At 40.0% G+C, this 25,082-nt stretch overlaps 1 protein-coding gene across 24 annotated transcripts in view; it reads left to right on the top strand.

The window, feature by feature from the left end:
* Ptprk (protein tyrosine phosphatase, receptor type, K) overlaps nt 1–25,082 on the top strand; it is a 499,207-nt gene that overhangs the window by 190,425 nt on the left and 283,700 nt on the right. For all 24 annotated transcript variants that reach the window (XM_063265927.1, XM_063265913.1, XM_063265905.1 and 21 more), the window contains exon 3: nt 2,793–3,064. In XM_063265927.1, coding sequence (XP_063121997.1) covers nt 2,793–3,064 — 272 coding nt within the window. The remainder of the gene's footprint in view (nt 1–2,792; nt 3,065–25,082) is intronic.

Raw genomic sequence — 25,082 nt, 5'->3', positions numbered from 1 at the left:
TCTCAAGTTGGGCCAATCATTGGTTGACCATTCTCTCAGTCTTTGCTTTCATCTTTCTCCTTGCATATCTTGTAGGCCGGACAAATTTGGGGTTGAAGTTTTTTTGGGGTGGGTTGATATCCCCTTTCCTCCACTGGAAGTCCTGCCTGGCTACAGGAGGTGACTTTTTTTTAATATACAGTTATCTATTTTGAATTATCACATTAGGAGCTGTGTATGTCTTTCAAGCTTTTGCTTATTGCTAGATTGCTATCTATAAAGTTGCCTAAAATTCATGCAAACACTTAAGTTTAGGCACTTTTCCTTGATGAATTGGAGAACCTTTAGTTCAAGCAACCAAAGAGTTAAATATAGGGAGGTATAAATGCGTGACTTGACATCATCATTAAGCCTTCAGATAGCTAAGCCTCCATCAAACATTTCTGTACACTTACTTGAAATTTGAGGGAACAAGAATAACAGCCAATAAGGTTTGGTTTTTAACATCCAGAGTGAGGGATGTACATGTGTAAAACCCAGTTGTTCTCAGATATTTCGGAAATAATCTTCTGAAGTTGGTAAGAACATAGTGCTGACTACATTTAAGTTGATGGAGGGAAGTCTGTGTCCCAGCTGCAGCTACATGGGAACCTGCTGTGTCAATTGCCACTGTTATCAATTCTGAAGACAGGGCTTGCAGTGGTTCCTGCTTGTTTCTCCTTTGCAGAGCTGCTCCGTAAGTGCATTATTAATGTGCAGAACTCAGCCAAGGGAGCCATGTAGGGCTCTGTGTAAATAAGACTATTTATCCCAACCATTCCATAGAATAGAATTATCTGCACTAATTTTCTTCATTATTTAACCTGTGTTGAGTGGCAGTAAAATGTTGAAATAGTTAGGATAAGCTTTTATTTCATGACTTTCGTCTTTGTAATGATCAAATTTGGTAAGGGCTAATGATGACTAGTGTTTGTTCATTCCATTTCTTTAATAAGAAAATGGTTGTAGCTTAAAATGCAAATGGCTGAAAATTGCTAAATGGTCTTAATGGTAAATATAACGCGCTTTTAAAATGTGACACAGAGCATATTTTACTCCAAACTTTATTTTATGATTGAAGAAAATTACTATTAGGAAGCTAATAATTCTTTTGAGCTCTACATTTTAAAATTGGTGGTCAGCAGGTAAACTTGTGGAACTAAATATGCCATTTACTTATAAAATCTCTCATCAGTAGAGAAACAGGAGGCAGAAATAGACCAGTAATGCTGTATATAGCTTTTCTAGGCTCTCAGGCCTGGTCATGGTTAAGACCAGAAACTAGTCTAATTCAGATTGGCACATTGGAGAGACATTTTGGTAAGTATTGATGTTAAGAATGTGAGAATAGCCAGGAATAAAAGCATTTTTTTTTCTGTAAATTAGATTAGTATCCAGGATATCCTATTTCTGTTTTTTGTTTCCTTTTTTTTTTTCATTTTGGAAGTTATTTTCCAAAAATACACAGATGATTTTTTATTCTATTAATGTAGTCTGTGAGAATCAGGCTAAAAAGTTATCCCAGCATTGAGAGAAGATGATGACTGAGAAACACAAGTAAACAATAACAGGAATTACTATTAATATCGTATGTGCATTCTGTACTTGACTGTACTGAAGTACTAGAAAAAATTATCATAAAAGCTTGGGATCACAAATGTCCCCTCTAGTGACAATTGCCCAGACTGGAAATTCGATTTCTTATGTAGTTGAAGCCTTCCTCTCTGAAGTGTTTTTGTCTGTCTGTCTGTTTGTCTGTTTGAACACCAGGTTTTGGATTAATTGAGGCAGGTAGACAAGTAGTCATTGAGCTTTTTGTATGTCATGGTACAATTTATTATGTTTCAGAGTAGGATATAGAAGAATACTTGTGCATTTCGGGAAGAGAGGGCCAAGTGCAGCATAAGAAATCTTATATAAAAGTTAGCTCTGTGGTATGACTCCTAATGGCATGCTGTTGTTTGCCAGCAAGATGGCTCAGTAGGTAAGAGATTGATACAGAGTGTGAGAACTGAGTTTGAGTCTTAGGTCCCATACACTGGAAGAAGGATACCAATTCTCTCAAGTGCCTGCTGACTTCAGCCATGTGCCCTGCCATACAGGTGTACACATACACATTCCCCACCCCCGTCTCTCTCATGCACATATGTCACACATATAAAATAAAAATTTTATAAGTGTAGAAAGAAAGTCTAGTTGAATAGTACCTCTTACAATTGCTTTGCCAAGTATTCTTACGCCAAGACTTGATGTTTTCAGGACTTAGTAAATGGCAAAATACATATGCGTTAAATAAACAAAAGTATTAGTATTTGAGCTTGGATGCGATTCCCCATCCTGTAGTCTCCCGTTTCTTTGCTTTACATTCTCGTTGACAGAGAAGTCAGAAGAAGAATGTACTTTCTGCGCACATCAGACTTGCTTCATTTTCCAAAAGCTTGCTCTTTTGTAGGACTGGGGAAATTTTAGAGAGAGTTTTGAGCCTGAATCCGACTCCTACCATCTGACCCTAAGTCAGAAGTGGTGCCTTGTATTTCTACCTTGTAAATCAGGGTTAACAACACACGCTGGAGATGAATCAATTTTTTTTGTCTGGTTTGTGCGATGTTAGTAAGAAACGGATCTACATGCCGTCTTCACTGTTGTTTTTCCATGGCTCTACCCCAGAAGACACTTTAAAATTTAATATTTTCACAGAGCGGTATCCTTTCATAGTTGTATGATCCCCTGGCTTGTTAATATTCTTAGCCCCGTTCTTTCTCATGTCCTTTCAGGTTCCTATATGGTTGTGGACTCCTCAAATCATGATCCTGGAGAGAAAGCCCGCCTGCAGCTGCCTACAATGAAGGAGAATGACACTCACTGTATTGATTTCAGCTACCTGTTGTACAGCCAGAAGGGCTTGAACCCGGGCACTTTGAACATCCTGGTTAGGGTGAATAAAGGACCTCTCGCTAATCCAATTTGGAACGTGACTGGATTCACTGGTCGTGATTGGCTTCGGGCTGAGCTGGCTGTGAGCACCTTTTGGCCTAATGAATACCAGGTAATCCACTAAGAGTTTCTGGTTTGTGCTTTCCTGTCTTGGGTCTCTCTCTATGTCGAAAATATAGATCTGGTTCTATATAATATATAATATAGAAAATATAATACTGGTTCTGCAGGAGTAGTGTCCCTCCCTTGCGTTTCCAACTCTTTCTTCTTGAGGAGTTTGAATACGTTGCCACAGAACCTTCAACTATAGAAAATATTTTCATGCATAGAAAACGGTAGTTCAGCCCGACAATTTGTTGTCTGCTTGGTAAAGGGTTACTTATTTCTTATTCTGATGTACATATGTCTGTGTCTTTCTGCAGGAAGAAATAGGTTTTTTTGTTTTCCTGTTAGACTGCAATATTCTCACTGGATTGGCTTACTCATTTCTTGAGAATACCATTTGGGAAATAAACAGGAGTTAGAATTTTGTGAAATATATGGTCTTTAGTGGGGTCATTTGACTATTCTTTTCCTTAACTAAATGGGATACTTAAAATAAGCAGAGAAACAGGGCAGGTGGTCCATAAGAACCTTTGGATGATTTTTCTTGGAATACTCGGTCTGATTATGATGGGAGGATATAATGAGTTGTGTTCAGGACATATTGCCAGTTCAGGGTTCTCGTGACTGAGTTTCCTTGGTTTAAGAGAGAAGCCCATATTCCGGCTTGAAGACATACTCAGTCACTCAGACTACAATACACCATCTTTTTGTAAGAACTCAGAGCTTGCGTTACACGTTGAGATTTAAACGTTTTAGAAGACCTACCTCTTCACGGTTTATTGTAGAGATAACAGAGTGTATTTATGTTCAAGCGTATTCCACAATATCCAGTACCAAGGTTATTTCATTCAAGTATTTCAAAAGGAAGCCCTTTCTTTATGGTTTTTACTTATTAATTACAAAATAAAGGAAGCCTTTCTTACTTGTGTTTTCCCTGTGTTGAATTTTCTAGTTTCCTGGTCACCCGTGCTATGGTTCTGATGAAAGGCGCGACTCTCATTTTGAGGTTGTGCATATGCCGAAAGCTCAGGGCAGTTCATTAGGTGCTAGTGCCTTACATCATTCCTGTACCGAAAAAAAAATGTTCCTTTTCACTCTGATAGGAAAGCCATGTTTGTTTGTTTGTTTTTGTTTTTTTGTTTTGTTTTTGATGTTTTGGACGTAAAACTAGAGTAACAGTTGGTTTCAGTCATGTTCTCAACTGTACATGATTTCCTTGATTGGTGTTTTAATTGTTTTAGTCATACAGGTAACCGTTTGCACCTGTGCAGTATTTTGATAGGTGACATGGCTGGTGATCGTCTCTATTCCAGGACTGGTTATTAGAGTTCAGTTGTGAGATTTCTTGCTGAAAAATTTGGAGGATGGATTTCTATTCTTCTGTAAGAAAAGGACTACCTCATTGTGATCCAGAAACACTTTCTAGACTTGCCTTCCTATTTATAGCTTAAATGATTTGTTTTCTCAGATCTAACCTCCTCAAATTGGGCTTGGTAGCTCTTGGAGGTTAGTCTAGTGTTCGGGAACCAGGTACGTGAGGATTGCCCTCTAAATTCAAGGGCAGCCTGGGCTATAGTTTGAATCTTAATAAAGATGGATGGAAGGAAGGAGAAAGGAAGGAAGGAAGGAAGAAGAATACCCAAGCCTTTTCACGTAATTGATCAAGATTTCAGAACTTCTTTTTATATTTGAAAAAAATAACTTTAGGAAAAAATGTCAAAATGGAAACCTTTTTCCTTGAGAAAAAAAATGTACTAACAGGATTGTCTAAATCAGCAAATGATTTGACGAGATCCCCAAATATTTGACTTGCAAGGAATCTTCAGGTGAAACTGTACCACAAAAGCAATGCACTGGGTTTCATGGTTTGATGTTTCATTCTTTAATATTGTTTTAAACATAGTTTATATAGAAATCTGCTCGTTCTGCACACCCTTGCGCTTCATGGCTGGTCCCACTTGTGAAATGCTCGCTACAAAAGAATGACGGATTGTGTTTGCATTGTAGCCACTTTAAGCAGAAGAATGCATTGAGTACACACTACCATTGTTGAATGGAGAAAGCAGGTGTATATTTTCTATTTTGCCAATCCTCATAGTAGCCCAGGACTATATAAGAAGCTTGTGTGTGTCTGTCTTCAGTACAGTAATTCTTTTCAGCCCAGCATCCTGATAGAATTTCTCATACTTCCGTTTATTTTATGTCATGGTAGGAATTTGCTGTGGCATGTTTTAGGCTTGAAGGTGGTGCTGTAGACTCAAGCTGATTGCCAAATACATAGCAAACAGAAAGGCTCACACAAAGTCCTTTAGAAATATAATCACCAGTTACTAATGTAAAGCTAAAGATCCGCAAAGTAAAGAGTAATAATCGGAGTAATAATCCTCACTTTGGAAGCCAGACTAGACATGCGCGCATGAAGGGAGTTCTGCTTCGGCATTAAGCTCATTTCCCTCTGAACAGCAAGGCTGTTACTAAATGAGGCAGAGAGATGACATACCTAACCTGCAAAACTCTTAGTGGAGACTTAATCTGTTGCTTTCTATTAGCGCGGTACACATCATTAATCTCAGAAATGATGTGTGGTGAACACTACAGGGCCCTGGCCTGGGACTGAATTGCAACGATCTAGCAAGTGTCTTCCCAGGAGAGGCCAGCACAGACATAGTGCAGTCCATTTTCTGCACCTTTTCTTTCTGTTGCTTTGGAAAGGATAGAAGAACATAAGCTCTAGACCCTGGCTCTGTCTCCCTTTTAGAGTTGTACTCACATGAGCTATACTCCAGATAGCAGAGCTCCGAGCTAAGTCAGGTAAGCACAGACATGAATAGGTAGTCTCTGAAAGATGGGATGTGTGAAAGAGGGCGGACTCTGGACCAGGAGCTGCTGCTAACCATCCTTTCGAGGTCTAGGGGTGTTAAACGTCTCCTCTATTTCTTAGATCTCCAAATTTTCCTAGTCCTTATTTGTCTACGCAGGTCCCACCTTAGAAATATATTATAAAGTTACATTGTCCAAACTTTGGCTACTTGCTGTGAATATCAAGATGTGTTTAGATGCCGTTTTGTCTGTTTGCTTGTCACTGTCAGCTTCTCTCACACTGGAAGGACTTCTCACTTCATTGGCATTTCCCATTCTTTTCGTAGGTAAGGGTAGGCAAATGATAATACTCCGGGTGGTGAGTCAGAAGAGGGAGATGGGGGAAGGAGGAGGAAGGTTGTTACTAGGGCCTTTTTCTGAAGAAGAAAATGATTGACCAGCCTAGCACTGCAGCAAGAGTATGGAAGGGGCAAAGTCATAACAATATATAATAATATATAATAATATGTAATAATAGCAATAACTATTGTTTAAATTGCTCATAGATGAGCATTTTGCTTCCTAAAATGACATGTAGCATATCCCTTTCAGGATGCATGACTGTATATGGGTGACTTGCTCGCAGAAAGAAAGGAAGGGAAGAGGATTCTGCCTTCCATGTACAGAGTGTTGTCTGAGATTAGACATGTATCATCTTTATTTAACCATTTCAGAAAATGTAGAGTACATGTATCTTACCTTCCTATGCGGAGCAGGCTTCTGATTGGTTAACGGAGGACTAAAATTCCACTTTGCCCTCGTTAGTTATTTCGCCTGGCTGCTAAAAGTTTGGACTTTACCCCTCTCAGTAACTATTGAATATAACCATGTACATAGGCTTCTTTTAGTAATGGCAGCTGTGATATCTCAGCCTGGTCACTGTGGCTCATTTTTATATGGACAGCCATTCTTTTATCAGTTTTCTTCGATTGTTATCAAAATGGATCTTTGCCGATCTGTCTTTTCACTTCTGCCCTTGCCTTCCGCTGCGTTTAAAGTAGTCCAAATGAGGATGAAAAGCCTCCCCTTGTATTAGAGTCATTGTTTCTCTAAAACTTCTGAGTGTGACTTCTCCCTGCTTCCCGGGGCAATTTGCTTTTATTACAGAATGTCTCCTCTCCTTTGATGTTAGACTCGGTATTGATTCGTTGATGAATGTGAGCTCATGTAAACAAACATAGACAAATGAACCAGTGCTCTACATTTAACCACAAGATAATTGTTTGCATAAGGCTCTACCTTCTCCTCAGAGCCTGAGGAGAGCCTGAGGAGCTGTTATGACACCTTAGACGACACAGGAAGCCACTAACTGTTCTGACAACTCTTGCCATGAGATTAATTCAATTCCTCTTAAGTAACTGGTTGAAAAATAATGAGCATTAAGGAGAGCCAGGCGTTTTTCAATATATGACTCTCCTTGCCCTATGAACTTGTCCCTCGGGGAGAACAGGATTCCTAGGAGTGTAGAAGAGTAGCACATGGGTGGCTTGCTCAAATTCTTGCACTTTTAGTCTGGTTGGCTGGGTTTGAGGCTCCATGCTTTGTTTTGCTCATGTTTTTATTGATTATTTAGCCCTCATTTGGTTGAGACAGTCTTTACACAGCAACGTAAAATAACACGGGCAGATACAGAAGCGCGAAACTCGTTTCCTTCTCATCAGCTTAGCGGTGTTTCTGACACTGCTTCTACTTTATTAGTTCAGCTCCATACTGTAGATGAAAAGCCTGTACATCAACTTCAAATTAATTCCCCTTTCAGCAGTTGTCTGGGCTAATACTCAATAGTTAACTCATATGAGTCTGTGATTTTCGATTTCCAGTACAAAGCAATTGAATGTCTGCTTTGTATGCTGCCATCTTCAAAGACTGGTATTTCTTATTTTGATTTGCAGGACGTGTTTGAAGGAAGTGCTGGTTTTGCAAAGGGAAAACAAAATTAAATCTAACTAGACTTTTGTCTAAAGCTTAATTCCCCCCTCCTTACTTTTTTAAAGATTTATCTATTTATTTCATGTATGTGGGTACACTGTTGCTGTCCTCAGACACACCAGAAGAGGGCATCAGATCCCATCACAGATGGGTGTGAGCCACATGTGGTTGCTGGGATTTGAACTCAGAACCTCTGGAAGAGCAGTCAGTGCTCTTAACCCCTGAGCCATCTCTCCAGCCCCCATGGTAACCATTTCTTAATCACCTTAAACTCAGCTATATATTGGTTATTTTCCTGGGTGGTACTTCTCTGATATGAAGCTTCTCAGGCATTTCAGTATTTCCTTTGAATTAAAATTTTAATCTCCATTCTCTCATTGTTACTTTTATTTATATTTATTTTTTATTTTATCTTTCTTTCTTTCTTTCTTTCTTTCTTTCTTTCTTTCTTTCTTTCTTTCTTTCTTTCTTTCTTTCTCTCTTTCTTTCTTTATTTTTGAGATGGGATCTCACTATGTAGCTCTGGCTCTTCTGTGCAGACCAGGCTGGCCTTGAACTCTCAGAGTTCGACTTGCCTCTGCCTCCCAAGTTTATTACTCTTACTTTTTGTCATTTTGCTTACTTCTATCCCTTGCTATGCTCAAGTTGCTTTGTTTCTTCTCCAGATAATTTGGTTATCAACTTTTGGTTATTTTACTTCTTTATGTTTCCTTCTGACATGCCTTGATTTGTTAATTAACTTTTTGTCAATTTGTTCTTCGACAATGTTATACATGTATGTAATATGTTTTGATCAGGCTCATCCTCACGTTCTCTTATACCTCTCTCAACCCGTCACCTGATCTCCTTCCCTTTCCTACATGTTTCTCTTGTTTCCTTTTGTCATCTATTGAGTTCCACTGGGACAGTTGGTCTCATTTTGGTTTGAAAATTGTCCACTGGATCCTGATTGACTCACCAATACGTACATAGATGAAAACTACGATTGCCACTTCCTCAGGGGCAATAGTTCAGCAATTGATCCCTCATCTATAGATCCCTGGTTAATTGTTGGTAAACAAAGTTGTGTGCAGGACAAGTGCCGGAAACCACACTGATTACAGTTCAGTGCTAGAACCAGAGTCAGTTAATGCTCATACAATTTTTCTAAAAATTTATTTTTTATTGTCATCTGGTAATATGCCTTTTGACGTGCTGAATGGTTTGTATGGATTCTCTACTCAAGAGTGGAGTAGATGAGGCAAGGTGAATATAGCTGTACACTCTGATGAACTGGATTTTGTTTCCTTGTCAGAAGTACGCATTGGGATGCTATGACCTCCTTAATATTCAACAGGGCTCGGACAGAAAATACACAAACAGAGAAGGTATGGAGAGAAGTCAGAATGAGCATCCTGTGGGTGGGCAGCCGCACAGATGGGGCTCAAGGAGATGACTTTGAAATGGGAGGGGTGAGGGCCTCATGCTGATTCCTCTGGACACTGTCGGTAAGGGTTTCCAAATCCAGGTCTGGAGACGTGTCTGTGTTGATTCTGAATTGGGGCTTGTCATCAGGACCCTGTGATAACAGTGATGCTTTGAAGATCCTCTTGGGGCTGAGTTCAGCAGATCAAAGTGAGTTTAGCCTACGTCAGCAGACACACTTCAGGCACACACTGCTATTCAAACATGTACTTCAGAGCCGCTGTTCTAGAAAGCAGTGACACTTCGCTTAGGCCCACAGAGTAAATAAAGCCAGATAAAGCCTGCCTTCTTTGTGTTAGCTTTCTCTGTCCTTTACCTTGGGTTGCTCTTCTATTTAACTCTGCTCGTAGGGGTGTTCTCTACGCCAGAGATGTCCCCAGCCAGCCCCGTAGTACTTAAACCATTTCATCCCCTTTGGAGTCTGAAGGCCTCTCCCTGAGGCTTCCACTGTGACTCTCTAGACCTAGGTGTTGTTGTGCGACACTTGAGGTCCTGATAAATAGCCAACACCTTTGGATGCTGGCCTGGATGTGGTGGGTTTGGAACCCATCATCTTCTGCTGTCTTCTGTTAGGTAGTTAGTGATTTATTTTTTTTTTTAGGAAGGCAATTGGACTCCATCAGACAGACTTCTCGTATTCCAGTGTGGTTCGTTTAAGAAGTCTTCCTTTGTCACTGGAAGTGCTAAATTTGGTTTATTTCAGCTTCTTCTTTCTGCTGGGACCACTGGGGGACCTTTCCTTATTACAGAAGATAGAGCATGCCCAGATGAGGCGCTTAGGCTCCATCTGTCTGTTAAGTCCTTAATCTTCCACACCTGGGTGGTTTCTAATCTTTTGCTCGCTTTGTGTACCACTGGCTCCAAGAGGGACAATTCTGTGTCTCCTCTGCCAACCAAGTTCCCGTGTGCTAGAAAAGGGCACACTGCTTCCCAGCCAGCCCCAGAAATGGAGGTGGATTCTGTTCCCAAACGGACTCGCTGGATTTAATGCATCCCGGTTAGCAAGTGGCATTCACTTGCCCCGAAACCAGGAGTGCCCTGTTGATTGGCAGCAGGGAGCTCTTGGTTCATGTGGAGAGTTCCATTTTGCAGAGGCACTAGCCTCTGAGAATCGACAGTGTATGGCCTTTATGATACAGTGAAAGGTCTTTTCTGCTTTTCTTATTGCCATTTGTGGCTCAGTTTGGAGCTTTTTGAGTTACTCAGCCTTGGCCCTGAACTGTAAGGGACAGCAATTTTAAATGAGTTTGTAATTCGAGTCTGCCTTGGTCAAGCTTCCTCTTCTTTTTTAAAATAGAATCTAGCAAGCAGAGAGCGGATGGAGCTACGCTAACTGCTGTTTCTCAGCCCTCGCTGGACTAACTTCATTTCCCTGGGCTGTGGTGCCAAGAGGTTAGGCTCAGAATTGACTTTCAGCCTTCGGTCCCACTCAGGTTCGGGGGAGCTCATGTTGCAGAAACAATGCTCTTACATCATGGAAGCCTTCCTGACAAGTCCCAGCACGCAATGAAACCATAGATATTTATCAGCTACCTTCGTGTTCCTGGAAATCAGACTGAAAGAGGCTTAGACCCACTTTCCCTGTTCTTCAGGTCAAAGTTCGACACTCTTGGTGACATAGAGCAAGGCAGAGTTTCTGCCAAACCTAGACAGAGTGACTTTAGGAGAAAAGAACAGAAACAGGTGACAAGCCAGTCATTCACTGGCTCATGCTTTTGAATATTTAACTGACTGTGTGTGATTTCGCCACTTTGGTTTATGGGGCAGAGACCAGTTTTTTTGGTTTTTTTTTTTTTTTTTTTTGCTATTTCTTTAAACATCTAACAGCCACTATTAACCAGAGCTTGAAACAATAAGGTTTAGTGGGTCTTACACCATTATTTGTGATCATATTGCTTAGAATTAGTGAGTTGATCTCATTCTGAGAATGGCAAGTTTCGTAACATAATGGTAATTACTAGTGAAATTCGCATAGAAGAAATTTAAAAAAATACACCAAGATGGGGAAAATTGTCTGGAAATACAAATTAAAGTGACATTTGAACCTTAAAAAGTAAACTAGCCCCACAAACCTTCTTTAATTGCTGACTGTGAGGAAAGCTTCTCTCTTTGTGGGCCACCGAGAGGTTTTTGTGACCTTTCATTTAACAGATGCTGAAAGAGGGTCTTCACTCTTCTCCATGCTCCCACCGTGCTCCGACTGTAGCTGTTGCTTTACCTAGTTGCACTTTATGGCCTTGACTTGGTTTCTCCAGGCTCCAGTACTTTCCAACCTCTTCTTGCTTTTACTGTTGGTTTGGGAGACTCCAATCCACTGAACACCTAGACCCGAGGGGCATCGTGCTCCTCCTAGGAAGAACTGGGTCTTAGACATGGGTCTGGGGATACTGGAATATGGTAGATAGAATGCCTGTCTTATGGACTTGATGAGATTCCATGGGCCTTTCCAGCACCACGTTGACTGGTTTGTAGTGAAAGAATGAGACAGGTCTCTTCAGAGAGACCTTCCTAGGAGAGAGGGTCTAGCACCTCAGAACACTTTTTGTTTTTGTTCCAAGCCCCCACATGGCAGCTAATCGTCGGTAACACTAACTCCAAGGAATCTGCTGCCGTCTTCTGTCCCCTGCATGCTCTGCACACATGTGGAAGTCCTTCCGTGTAGGTAAAACACCAACATGCTCTCTGTGTGTTGTGGGGTATGTGTTTGATACATGTGAGTGGTGCATGCACATACGTCCCTATCTGTGCACACAGATGTGGAGGTCAGAGTAGGACATGAAATATCTTCTCTCTCTCTTGATTGCCCTCTCCCCTTCCGTCATGAGACAGAGTCTCTCATAGAACCATAATCTTGTCTTTAAGTACATGTTCTCTGGCCGGCGATCCATTTATCTTTATAGGAATGGGCCTGGCTTTCTTCCCATCTATACTGGGAATTCAATCAGGTCTTCAGGATTTCAGTGTAAGCATTCCTAACTGCTTATTGGTCTTCCCTGCTCTGGAAAATACATCGTTGTTTGGCAATTCATGCAAAATAGGAAAACTTTTGGTTTGTTTTTGTTTTTTGTTTTGATTCTTTTTTAAAAATTAAAAGGGAAACCCTGTCTCCAACTTGCCCGTTACTTAACTTCATTTCAAACATTAAGTGATCTACATTCAAATGGCTAAGATTATCCAAAGGATAGCTTCTAAAGGGTAGTCCTTCTAGAATCTAAAAAACATGCAGCCACAAAACTCAGTGTGTTTTCAAACTTACGTTTAAGTTTCTTTTGAGACTTTCACCAAGTTGATATCTTAGAAGACACAGAGAGAAAGTTAACATTCTTGTCAATTCTTGAAACCAATTAGCTCTGTTTGCTCTTTTTTTTTGGTTCTTTTTTTCGGAGCTGGGGACCGAACCCAGGACCTTGCGCTTCCTAGGCAAGCGCTCTACCACTGAGCTAAATCCCCAACCCCTGCTTTTTCTTAATAGGGGAGAAGTACCCTCACCCCCATTTACAGGGTTACAAACTTTAACCGGAAGGCTTTGCTGATCCTTCTTCCTCAGTCCCGCTGTCAGAGACCCATTGAGAACAAGGACTATGAGTACAGAGGCTAAACAAGCGAGGAATTGTCTTCTGTTCAACTGTCTCTTAGAAAACCTGGCTGTTTGGTGTATTTTACAATCAAACGACTTTTCTGCTCTCTAGTTTAAAGAGAAAGAATGTTTCCATTGCATACACTGGAGTTACCTGTCCTCTGTGACTTGCAAAGCATGGGGACATAAATAAGTTCCAAAGCCTCTTTGATGCAGGTCTGCTTTCTCTCTGCGATGCATCCAGGGTCAGTGACGTGAGCTGCTCTCCCCGTTTCAGCCTCTGTGTGACTTGGCCCGACTGTGAAGACACACTTCATCCTCAGTAGTTTATCAGTGAGGAGTGGAGAAGCACCTAGGGCTGTACTCTCATTTCTACTGAGTACACCGCAGAAAGTATCAACACACCGCCGGGCAGCGTTCCTGCTCAGAACTGCACACTGTGTTCTGTGGTAATTAGTGTCCTCCAGGGCTGCCCCCTCCCACCTAACTATAGTGAAGCCTTTGTCTTCTTAAGATAAACTTCTCTGTGGTTCCCGTTGTCTCTAGACTTCAAGTAATTATTAAATGGGTGTTGTAATGGAGATAATCAGCCCTTGGAACTACAATCATAATGGAAATCTCATGCTCTTTAAATTCTAGGCAAAAACACCCCAGGTATTTTAAAGAACATCTTATCGTCTCTCAAAGGAAAAACAGCTTGAGCAGCGTGTCTTAGTGCTGGCCGATTCTTAGTGCTGCTCTTTTCATACTCTCCTTGGTGTTGAACACAGTTGGATCCAGAACTTTCCCAGTCCCAGTTGTTACTGTGCTTCTGCTATAAGGGTGAGGGCCTGTGTTTTGTTACCCAGGAGTCCGTAACCTCAGGGGGAGGCATATCCTGGGCCCATCCTGAGGATCTAATCTATTCAAAACAGTAAACTTTTAAGTTCATTGTCACAATAAATAAGGTAGAGGATTCCAAAGGAAAATACCCAGTGTTGTTGACCTCTGACCTCCAGGTATACACGTGTGGACAAGCCCACCTCCACATGCATCAATACGGGCCATTCACTCTATCAGAGGGACTGTTAATACCTATTTGGAGAATGCATGGTTTTAACAGAGTACTGTGTGTTGATATGGTTCCATACCAATCCTTAAAAACTGAGTTCTGTACAGAGATAACACAGAGAAGAACACTGATGAGAATTGTAAAGGGTTAATCTACTAAAAGTATTTGTTCTCAGTCCTGGTCCTCAACAGTAGGCACATCTTCATACACCTAATCCCACACCAAGGTCACCGTTTTTAGACTGATAGAAACCTAAGGTTCTAAAAGCAAACCCAAGTGTCAGGAGAATGTCCAGGTGTGTTTAGGGGTAGAGTGGAGTGTACAGGAAAGAGAGGCTGAGTTCAGAAGGTCTTGTGAGGAAAGAGAGTCAGTTTCAGCGCTGGTGTGGTCTCATTGGTTTGGGAAAGCCCTACTGTAGTTCTGTCCACATACATGGAGGAGACTAGAAGAAGAGATCCGTCGGAGTGTAGGCTGAGGAAAGTCAGTTCTTGTCAAAAATAGTTTGCAGACAGAGGAGAAGGGAGCTGACAGTTATTCGGCAAGTTAGCTTAAGGGTAAGAAGGCATAATTTTCAACAATTTCCGAAGTGGCTGTTAACACACTTCTGCAATGTTGTACTCAGTATTTATGAGGCGTGGAACTCTCAGCATCACTGTTACAAAGTCAAACTCTGCCATTCAACTCTGCCAACCACAGGGCCAGTTCTGCGTCCTATAACATCGAGTCTCAATCAGCAGAAATTTAATTCTTTAGGTATAAATAACCAGGCACGTGTGCATTCCTAGGGTGCACATTTGCTCTTGTCTTTGCAATGTTTAAATGTTTTGTCTCACAAAGAATGAGTATGGACACCTTACTTGTAATGAGTAAACGTTACTTCTAAACCTATCTTACATCGTTGTATACCTGGGTTCATATAAACATTTCTGGAGTAAAACGGGGCCCTATGTGGAAAGTGTATTAAAGAGAGCTAATTTATCAGTAGCCCCAGGAATAAGAATGGCTATGTGGCAATAGGCCCTTATTTGTGAATACCCAAAGTCTATTTTATATATTTTAGGTGTTGTAAAATATTATTCATTTCTTCTCGTTAAACCACAGCCTTCTAAACATGTAGAAAACAGTGCTGTGTGGATCACAGGATATGTAAGAACAGGCCTCAGGCTGGCTTTGGCTGTCTAGAGGTGATTTAGCAAACTGCTGGATAATAGGGAAAAACTTCAGGGCAAGACTGGCTTATGTTATCTCTTAGAGGAATATAAAATAAGATTCTTTCCAATGCCAGGACAGCAGGCTCCCAAGCATTAGAACCTTTTTGCCCAGCTCTTACCCTACCTGACGGTTTCCTTGAAAACATGCTTCTACTCCAATATCTTTCTCCCGTATCTTCACAGCGAAGCTTCCACAGACCATTAACAACCTCTCTCCCCGTCAGCTTTCAAGGTATATAGTCGCCCTCAGACTATGAGTACACACACATATATTTCCTTAAATTACCATCTTAACTTGTAGATAGAGGCTGACTTGTGTGTGCTTGGCACAGGGCTGTACTTTCTTTCCAGAACTGTTATTACCAGTGAGTCTTAACTGAAAACACAACGGACCGTCTGTCCCCTGCAGGCCCCGCTCCTGCCCACATTATACTTGTTTCTTTATTCCGTGGCACCTTCTTAGTTCTCAAAACTTTCGTTCAGAGTTCTCCAAACTTTCGTGTTACTGGATCTTTTTTTCAGTGGCATATTCTCAGTTCTCAAAACAGGGCCTTCTATGCCAAATTATTGGGAAATATTTGATGGACAAAGAGATGCATATTATATAATTAAAAAATAAAATGCACAGATACCCTTGTTCTCTGAATGTAATCTTAAAAAAAAGAAAAAAGAACATTGCATACCAGTCTATATTTTGAAATGTAACATTTATTTATGTCAATTGTTTTAGATGTTGAAACCAGACATTTTCTTTGTATTGTGCTCAAATGCCAGTATATCTGGGGCTAGGCATATAATCCAAATACTATCTTTTCTTAATTACCCTCATTTCTCTAAAGACAAGGCAACTACGGTGTTAGAGTACATGCAAATTTATAACTGTTTATAGCATGCCAGTGCATAAGAAGTCCAGAAAAAAAAAGGCTCAACACAAACATATTATGTTTGCAGGCTTTTTGTTCCTTCATTCTGAGTAACATTAATTCACATAAATTATAAATACATTTTTTTAACTTGTAGAGAAAGTCCCCTCAGTTTTGTAAATGCCGATCTGAGGTAAATACTGCGAGCACATTGGCTCTTCTTCCAGCCTGAGGAGAGCGAGCATGAGATGACCATCCTTGCCTCTGACAATTAGACGTCCAGTGTTTACTTCCGTGAGTCTCTCTGTTACCTCAGTCCTTTAGGATAGGCCATTATCACAGTAATTTATGACATCGTATCCAAGCTAAAGTAAAAAGATTTACATCCATTTTCATACCCATCACAGGATGATTATTGTGTAGCTTATTAAAATCCTTATCCACTCTGGACTAGGCCTCTGCAGGATAATGGATACATAATGCACGGGAATCCATGAAGGCCAACCATGCGTAAACATCAAAATATCCATAAATCAGGGTACTTTCCAAATACTTTGGGAGAAGCATCACAGCAGGTTTCAGCAAAGGCACTGCTAAGGATTTATTCTTAACCAACTCTGTGTAGTTGGGAAGGGTTCTTTTTACACAGTGCAAATGATTAGCTAGGCGGTTACAAAAACTTGAGGTCTCCTGAGAGGAAGACAGTAAATGGCTGTTAAGGGGGCTAAAGATGCCCAAGAAAATACAACTCTGGAATTGGGGGCCCTTTCATCTCTATACTGCACTGAAGCGCTAATCATTAATGAGCCCTGCAGGAGCTTTGATGGCAGCCATAGTTCTTTCTGGGAATAACTACCATGTGGTCCTTTATGATACAGATCCTAACTTTCACACTAGTTCAGTGCTTCTCCCTGTGCACAGCATTACATGGATTTTTTTTTTTTAATGTTCTGGCCTCTAGTACCAGACATTCTGAGTTCAAACTATAGAGTACGGCCTAGGACTGTAGGTACAACTGACACTGGAAAGAAAGCTGTAAGAGCTGTCCTAGCAAGATACGTACACTGGCGCATTAGAGGCATGTATGGTATAGGTGTAACCCATCGGTTCTGGACCACTCTAAGTCCCGTTTCATGAGATGGGGTTTATATTTGGTCCTATCAAAGGAGTCAAGGACCTGTGTCTAGATGGCATATTGGTTGAGGGACAGAGCACAACAATATTGTTAGTAGATTGCTAATTTATAAAACATTTTGGCTCTGGTACATATATTTCACATTAGCTGCAAATACTCTGTGTCTCCAACTTAGCGTGATCAACTGATTTGATAAAAATAAAAATAAATGTGTAAAATGCTGGTGGACACTTTGCATTATTTACTAATTACAGAGAAGCAGGAGGCTAGAGTCTGAAATTCAGGAAGATCCCTCAGCTTAGTAATTTAAATAGCAAGAGAAGAATAGTCCTCCGGCAGCATATCTGTTTCTGAATTCACTCCATTGAGAAAAGTGAGAGAAGCAAGCGAATTCTTTTACGACTATATCAATAAAAGCGGAGCACAAACTGCTTTGAGAGAAGGCTTCTGTGTAACTCACAATAGACACGTAGAAATGATGTTCTTGGCACCATTGTAAGGTTAGAAATAAAGCGATGTCAAGCTCTCAGCAGCCATATCGTAATTGTTACTATTTTCTCTTTTTCAAATATATTTGTTGCTATAATAAAATTTAATATTTTAAAGTTGTCAAATGCATTTGAGTGGTGTTTGTAGTATGGTATGATATCAATAATAGTTTATTAAGATCTGTAAGGTAAGATACTTATTCATATGGTTGGAATGTTTCCTGTCCAAAACTAGGTATTGGTGAGGTGGTGATAAAAGAAGGGTTTAAGGCACGGTTTCTCCTCCTCCTGTTCCTTGTAAAAGAATCTAACTTCCTCCTTTCCTTCCGCTACTGGAAGGCACTATTCATTATTTTTGAGACTGTAGACACAGTATCATCTTAGAAGCAGAATACAGCTTTTGTCTAACACCCAAACTTTCCAGCCCTGTGATCTTTAACTTTTTTTCCTCCAGAATTGAAAGAAATAAATGTCTTCCATGTAAACCATCCTCTGTTACTTGGATATAGCAGCAGGAACAAATTAACGCCACTTATTCTGTACAAACATTTTTACATGGATTATCATCTTTAATTTTCACTTGGTTAATTAAAATTTTATTATTTCATAATGAGCAAACCGAAATTTTAGCTAGAGTCTGTTGTAAGGTTAGTGACCATTAGTTTTGTATTGACCCCCTCAGCATTTTACTAAGTATTTAGTAAGTGCCCAGGAGGACATTTTTATTTCTTTAAAGATGGATGTATTTTTCTGTTTTGTATGCAGACAAAGCAGTAAATATTTACATCAGGATTCAAAGGTAAAGCCCGTCTTTCTTGGAGGAAGCACAAAGGAGGAAGAATGCAGAGTGCAAATTTGCTGGGTCCTTAATGGATGTTGCATTCTGAGTTTTGAAAGAAGGCAGAATTTCAGGGCCGGATAGAGAAAATAGCAGCTATAAATTCACACAATTCTGAATGATGTTTGGGAAATGATGCTTCTTCGCATTTAGATCTTGGAGGTAGAAATGTTTTCAGAAGAAGAGATGTGTTTGTATTTGTTCGCACACTGACTTGTTAGTGTTGCAGAAGTTGCACTTGGAATATCAGAAATGTCAACGGGTTTGTTCTTACCTATGTCTTAAAATCATTCGGGGTCTGTATTCTAAGGACATGGTGCAGTGAAGCCTGGTGACCTGTTTTTTTTTTTCCCCTGCCTGAGGCCCACATTATAGAAGGAGTGAGTGACTTCTGTGAATATGTGTTCACATGCGTACATACCCATACACCCAAGTTCAACTCAAAAACTTGAAAAACAGGTTAGAAGTATAGCTTAGTGGTTAAGAGCACTTGTTATTCTTACGGAGGACTGGATACCCCCATTTCAACCTCTGTGGGCACCAAGCATGCAAATGGTATATAGAAATACGTGCATACCAAACATTTATACACATAAAATAAATACACTTAAAGAAGAATAAACTATAACATTCTAATTACCCTATGCTAGCATTTTCTACATTCTTCTCTTAAAATGTATGTGTTCATTTTTCAAAATAAACTTGATGGTGCATGTTTCGAATATGTGGCACAAGTCCCTTGAGGAATGTATCGCTTATAATCAGAAACTACACAGCAACATCAGAACTTGCTGATACATACTTGTTTTTTTCTGTGGTGGATGTGAATTTTTTCTTTTTTTCTTTTTCCTCAACTTTTTTTTGGTAAGTCTTTATGATATAATAATTTTTCTCTTGGATAGTTGACTAATCAACTCAGTAAATTCAAATACCCTCTTTCTTCAACTTCTGATTGGTAGCCTGAGATCTTTATCTAAATATATCTAAATAGGATATATATATATATATATATAAAATAATAAATATAAAAATAAATATATCTAAATAAGAATTTCCTACACTTATCTTTTTTCTTTCTATCAGCAGGATATACTTTTGTCTTGTCTTTCCTCCATATTGAGATTTAAAAGCCACCGACTTTCTTGCTCAACCCTACGTGGTTAGGGAGTTGTTGTTATTGTGTCAGAAAAATTCACCACGCGTTTGTAATAAAACAAATGTCTTTGGCTTCTTATTGATATTATATACACGTAACTAGGCCAATCGCAAGAAAATAAATAGCCAAGCCGGAAAAATAGATAACACTGTTAAAGCACATGCCAACCTTGAAGACATACATGTGCAAGTTGAATATGGGCCAAGGACTGCTGTATTCTGGCCTAGTTGGGCAAAGGCATGTATTTCCAGGAGAGCGACTGTGACCAGAGCAACTTGAAAGAGATCGATGTGTCATAAAGTCCATATGCTACCAGATAACCACAAACAGTGATGGGAAAACAGCACGACTCTGTTGGAAAAGGATTTTGTACAGCTGAGGTCTGATTATAACCAAGCCCTCAGTAATATTGTGATTTTGGCTGCACTCTATTCTGTATTAGTTTCCTCTTATAATGTAAGAAATCACCATTGGTTGGTAGTTGAATGTCACAGTAGAGGTATGGGTCACTAGTCCACAGTCGCAGTGTTGGCAAGAGTGTGTCCCTTCTAGAAACATTAAGAACAAATATGTGTTCTCACATTTCAAGAAAAATTTCCAACCGCTTAGAATTTAAAGAGGTTTACTATGACATTGCACCACATGACCCTATACTGTGGCCAATCCAGGGACTTGTTGAAGTCCTGTTTTTAATTCAGCCTACTACCAACCTGAGTTCCCCTTGTGTAACACCCTTCTGAAGTCCTCTGGTTGGTCTGTTGCTCTTTCCTTTGGAGACATTAATCTGCCCGTTTCGCTGAGCTTCTATTTTGATTTTCCTTATTTGTAAATTTGATTTTTTGTGTAAGTTCAACCGCCAAAGGAAAGTTTGTCAAATGCCTATTTGGATGTCTGATACACTGTATGGATTCAGGGAGTAGTATCTACTATGACTTCTTATTTTCTGCATTGCTTTTCTTATTGTACCCCCAATTTCTTCCTTACTGTACTACGTGTTTTAAATCAATATATTTTCTCCAGTGATTAGATTATTTTGATATATGATTTGTACACTAATAAGAATATAATCATGGATCCATTTTGCTAGAGATTTCAAGAGCTTAACCATTAGGTTGCTCTTGAGAAGCATATTTTAAACACTCTGCAGGTCTCTGGCGTGGCTCTTGTTCCCCTAATTGCTATATCATGGCTTTCCAAGTTGGAGCAGGCCACCAGAACACCTCAAGGTTTTGATAAACTTAGACCTCAGGTCCGTTTCCACGATCTCACCGAACGGGATAGGAAATGATTCAAAAATCCACATTTCTAGCATAATTCCAGTGGCTGTTGATTTGACTGGTCAGGGACCACACTTTGAATGGCTGCTCTAGAATCATCTATGTTGAAAATACAGTAATCGACTTTCTTCCCACGTGTAGTTACATACATTCTGTGACTTTGGCTGAGAGCTACCCAGACCCTGAAGAGGACAGAGTAGTTTTAATGAAAACATAGGAATATTTTTAAGAACCGTATGGAACACAGATCTGCCCTGTGAGGTAGTGTCATTTCAGAGAAAAGTGTGCATTAACAACGGGGAGCTAGCTATCAGCATATCGTTCTATACTAGACGGAACATCGGATAAAGGGTAACATGGGGCTCCTTATTCTCCAACGTTTACCAGTATGTTGAGCGGGCTATTCTTCAATCATGAAAATCATAAAATGGAACTGTTCTCTCTGAGGTTGCCTCTGCCTCACAAATCAAACGTCTTTTACTAATATTGTCTTGCGGTTGTTAAACATAGTGCTATTATTTTGCAATGTGACATTTATGCAGCATGAAGATAGTTCATTGTTATATAATGTGTGGAAAACAAAACATGGGATTAATAATGTTGGACACATCCTTGAAATTGCCCATGAATTATAGCAGTATTAAACACCTAACAATTTCTGTCATGTTTAACCAGAGATCGCTTTGATAAAGGGACCTCATATAAGCTTTTAGAACTTACTTTGTTCACATGAAATATATTACTGTGACAGAGGCTCGCATTTTCTGAGCTTGGCTCTTTAGTGGGAAGCTGAAGGCACAGGAGGGACAGGAGCTCAACTCTATCTCATGAAAGCCTTCCGGTGCCTTATTTAAAAAGAAGGTTCTCACAGGATCAACTGCTCTCTTAAAAAACATGAGTTTAAAAAGGTGTTTAATGTCATTCCATTGATTGGACAATAATAGAAAAATCAAATGCATTGTTCTGATAATTCGATTTTTCGGCCACTTAAACTATTTAAATCAGGCTTCTATTTTAATAGTTTTGCACTTAGACTGGACATGGATTTTGACAAGTTCGATTTGTGACTTATTCCCTTCAAGAGAATGAGTTGTGTTTGATGGAGTGGGAATGGTGATTGGAATGTGTTCCTAAGGTAATGTAGCCGGAGATTTCTCTACCTTGAAGTAGACACTGCTCTTCAAAATTCAAGGTGAGCAAGGATTTCCGGTTAGCTCACTTCATAATAGCTTACAAGTGTGCATAGATTTTCTTGAGTTCTTTAAAATGTAGCTCTGAAAGCCTTACTATTCAGAAGCACTTTAGTCAATTTCTACTAGAAGCTGCATAGTCCACTTAGCGTGCGTGTTCATGACCACTGTAATGCGGATGACTCAAAAGCCTTGGAGGAGCAGGGTACAGCCATGGTGTTCATGAGTGCGTTTGGGAACGGGAAGGGAAAGATCTTGAGATCCGGAATTCAGAAGTGTGAGAGAAGGCACTGTGTGCTGTTGAGAAGGCAGAAGATGTGCTGGGTTTGAGGACGTGAGGGCAGGCAGGGAATCTGACACTTTCAATTTAAAATTTAAGGTTTGCTCCTGCCTTCTTGTTTTGTCCTCTAGCCCCTTCCTCCCTCTCCCCATCCCTCTCCCCCCAGCCCCTCCAAGTGCTCATAGCAGGCCTCTCCTCCTCCTCCTCCTCCTCCTCCTCCTCCTCTTCCTCCTCCTCCCCCCCCCTCTCTCTCTCTGCCTTTCTTTGTCTGTACTACCCTCTCAACTCCCCTCCCCATACCCTGAATAAACTCTGTTCTATGCTAAAAAAATAGTAGGTAGGTTCATTAAATATGTGTTAACCCTGTGTTCACTATTAACAGACTACAATACACGAGAGCAAGGGATGATCAAGGTTTTAAGAAGAAAGTTTATTTTCCTCCAGTGATGATTACTTTAGTGTTGTTTGCACCTTTAAGTTTTCTGATTGGTTTGGTTTCATCATCTGTATATCAGAGGATATTGGAAATCAAAGTAGACTGGAAAACAGGACAACAACTTCATTCTGCTCGTAATGAGCGATACGGCTGATTAATCATTATTCTCTTCACGCTGTACTTCTTTAAATTAGGCAGTTCTTAAAGAATCTAGGCAAGATTCGTTAAAATACGCATCGGAACTTACTGTCTGGAAAGTTTTCTCTATAAAATTAAACATGTATTGGATGGGGGAAAACTGGTTTAACTTTTATAAAGGTGTATTCAGAACATATGCTATAAACTTCAAAACATTGTCAATGAACTGTTTTTTAGCATATTATTTAATGCGTTGATTGTCTCTGTGTGTGTGTTGGATGTGCTACGTAGTCTCTCTTGAGGTACATTGATATGAAGGGGAAAATGAAGAGCTCCAAAAGCTTGAAAAGAGCCAATGAATATACAATAAAGTAGCAGTCAGCATCTTTCCCAGCAATACTAGCCTAATGCTCTGTCAGACATACAGTCCTGCCCACACTCCCAGGTACTAAGAGAAAAGAGTGTTTCTAACCTACTTTGTCTGTACCGTGAGTAATCATTATCATAAGACTTCATAGACATAATAAAATGTTCATCTCTTAAAACTTGTCTTTTTCCTTTTTGCCTTTGAGAGACCTTCTTTAAATTGTATATTTTTATTCACTTATTTTTAAGATTATAATTTAATTACAACATTTCTCCCTTTCCCCTTTCTGTCCAAACTCTTCCACACATCTTTTCTACTTGTATTCAAATTATACCCTCTCTTCCCCTTTTTTTCTGAGACAGAGTTTCTTTGTATAGTCATGGCTGTCTTGGAAATAGCTCTGTAGACTGGCCTTGAACCCTTAGAGATCTGCCAGTCTCTGCCCCCAAGTGCTGTGATTAGAGGTATGTACCACTAACTCCAGACTCCCTTTTGTCACTAATTGTTATTGAATATATACATATACATGTAAACCTATATATCTCCTAAATATGGCCTGTTCATTTTTTTTAAGATTTATTCATTTATTATATATAAGTACACTGTAGCTATCTTCAGACACACCAGAAGAGGGCATCAGATCTCTTTACAGATGGTTGTGAGCCACCATGTGGTTGCTGGGAATTGAACTCAGGACCTCTGGAAGAGCAGTCAGTGCTCTTAACCACTGAGCCATCTCTCCAGCCCGGCCTGTTCAATCTTATAATGGTACTTGGATATATGTTTTCAGGGCTGACCATTTGGCATTGGACAAACAACTGGTGTGTTCTTCTCTGGAGAAGGCCACCCCTCCTGTTTTCAGCCTTCCCTGGTTGATTAAAGTTCTTTGTGTAGGGTTCAGAGCTGGTAGGCTTTTCTCAATTGAGTTTGACCTGGTCATTGGTGTCATTATTGTTAACCTCAGGTTTGGGTGGTCATGTCGGTAAGATTTTACCAATGTAACTTCTGTTCTTGGTAGGAGACACAACTTCACATCAAGTCTCTGCTTCTCTTATGATATCCGGCTCTCCCTTCTGTCCGGTTCCCTGAGCTTCAGCTGTCGGATTGTTTTGTGGCTGTACATCCTGCAGGACTCATATCCATGACGCTGCACTTTGATTGGTTGTGTTTTTCCATGCTGATATCTGTTGCAAAGAGAAGTTTCTGTGACGAGACCTGAAGACCTCACTTACCTGTGGGGTTTAGGACAAATACTTGTAGATATTTTAGGGGTTATGCTGGTTTAGTAAACAAGTGGTCTTAAACTCTCCTATGACAACTCTTGAGTTCACTAATGCTGCATAGTTCCTAGCTTTCCTCTATCCTTCCACTGTCTCCCTTGTTGAGTGAGTCTTATGTCCAATCATGGAGCTGTTGGTCACCACAGAGGTTTTAGTGCCAGACTTAAGTAGATCTTTCCTTAAATACCATGCAGATTTCTGTAAAGTAGGTCACTGTGCTTTGTCCTTGGAAACTCTGGTGAAGTGTGATATAACCTTTGGAAGTGTGGTTCACAAGGTGTAACAATTAATCCCTCACTCAACACCTTTAAAGGAGTGCGTATTTGAAACAAGCGAACAAGCAAGGCCAAACGTAGCAGGTAGACGATTTGTTTTCGTCTTTTGTTTCTTTTTTCTTAAAACACAGATTACTCAATATCTATAGTCTATTCATCTTATAGAACTGGTTTAGGATGTCTGAATGGGAAAGGTTGGAAAGGCTGATGA

The sequence above is a fragment of the Rattus norvegicus genome, chromosome 1, assembly GCF_036323735.1.
Source record: "Rattus norvegicus strain BN/NHsdMcwi chromosome 1, GRCr8, whole genome shotgun sequence".
In the NCBI taxonomy this organism is placed as follows: Eukaryota; Metazoa; Chordata; class Mammalia; order Rodentia; family Muridae; genus Rattus; species Rattus norvegicus.
Note: the sequence above shows the minus strand (reverse complement) of the source record. Positions and strands in the feature narration are given on the sequence as shown.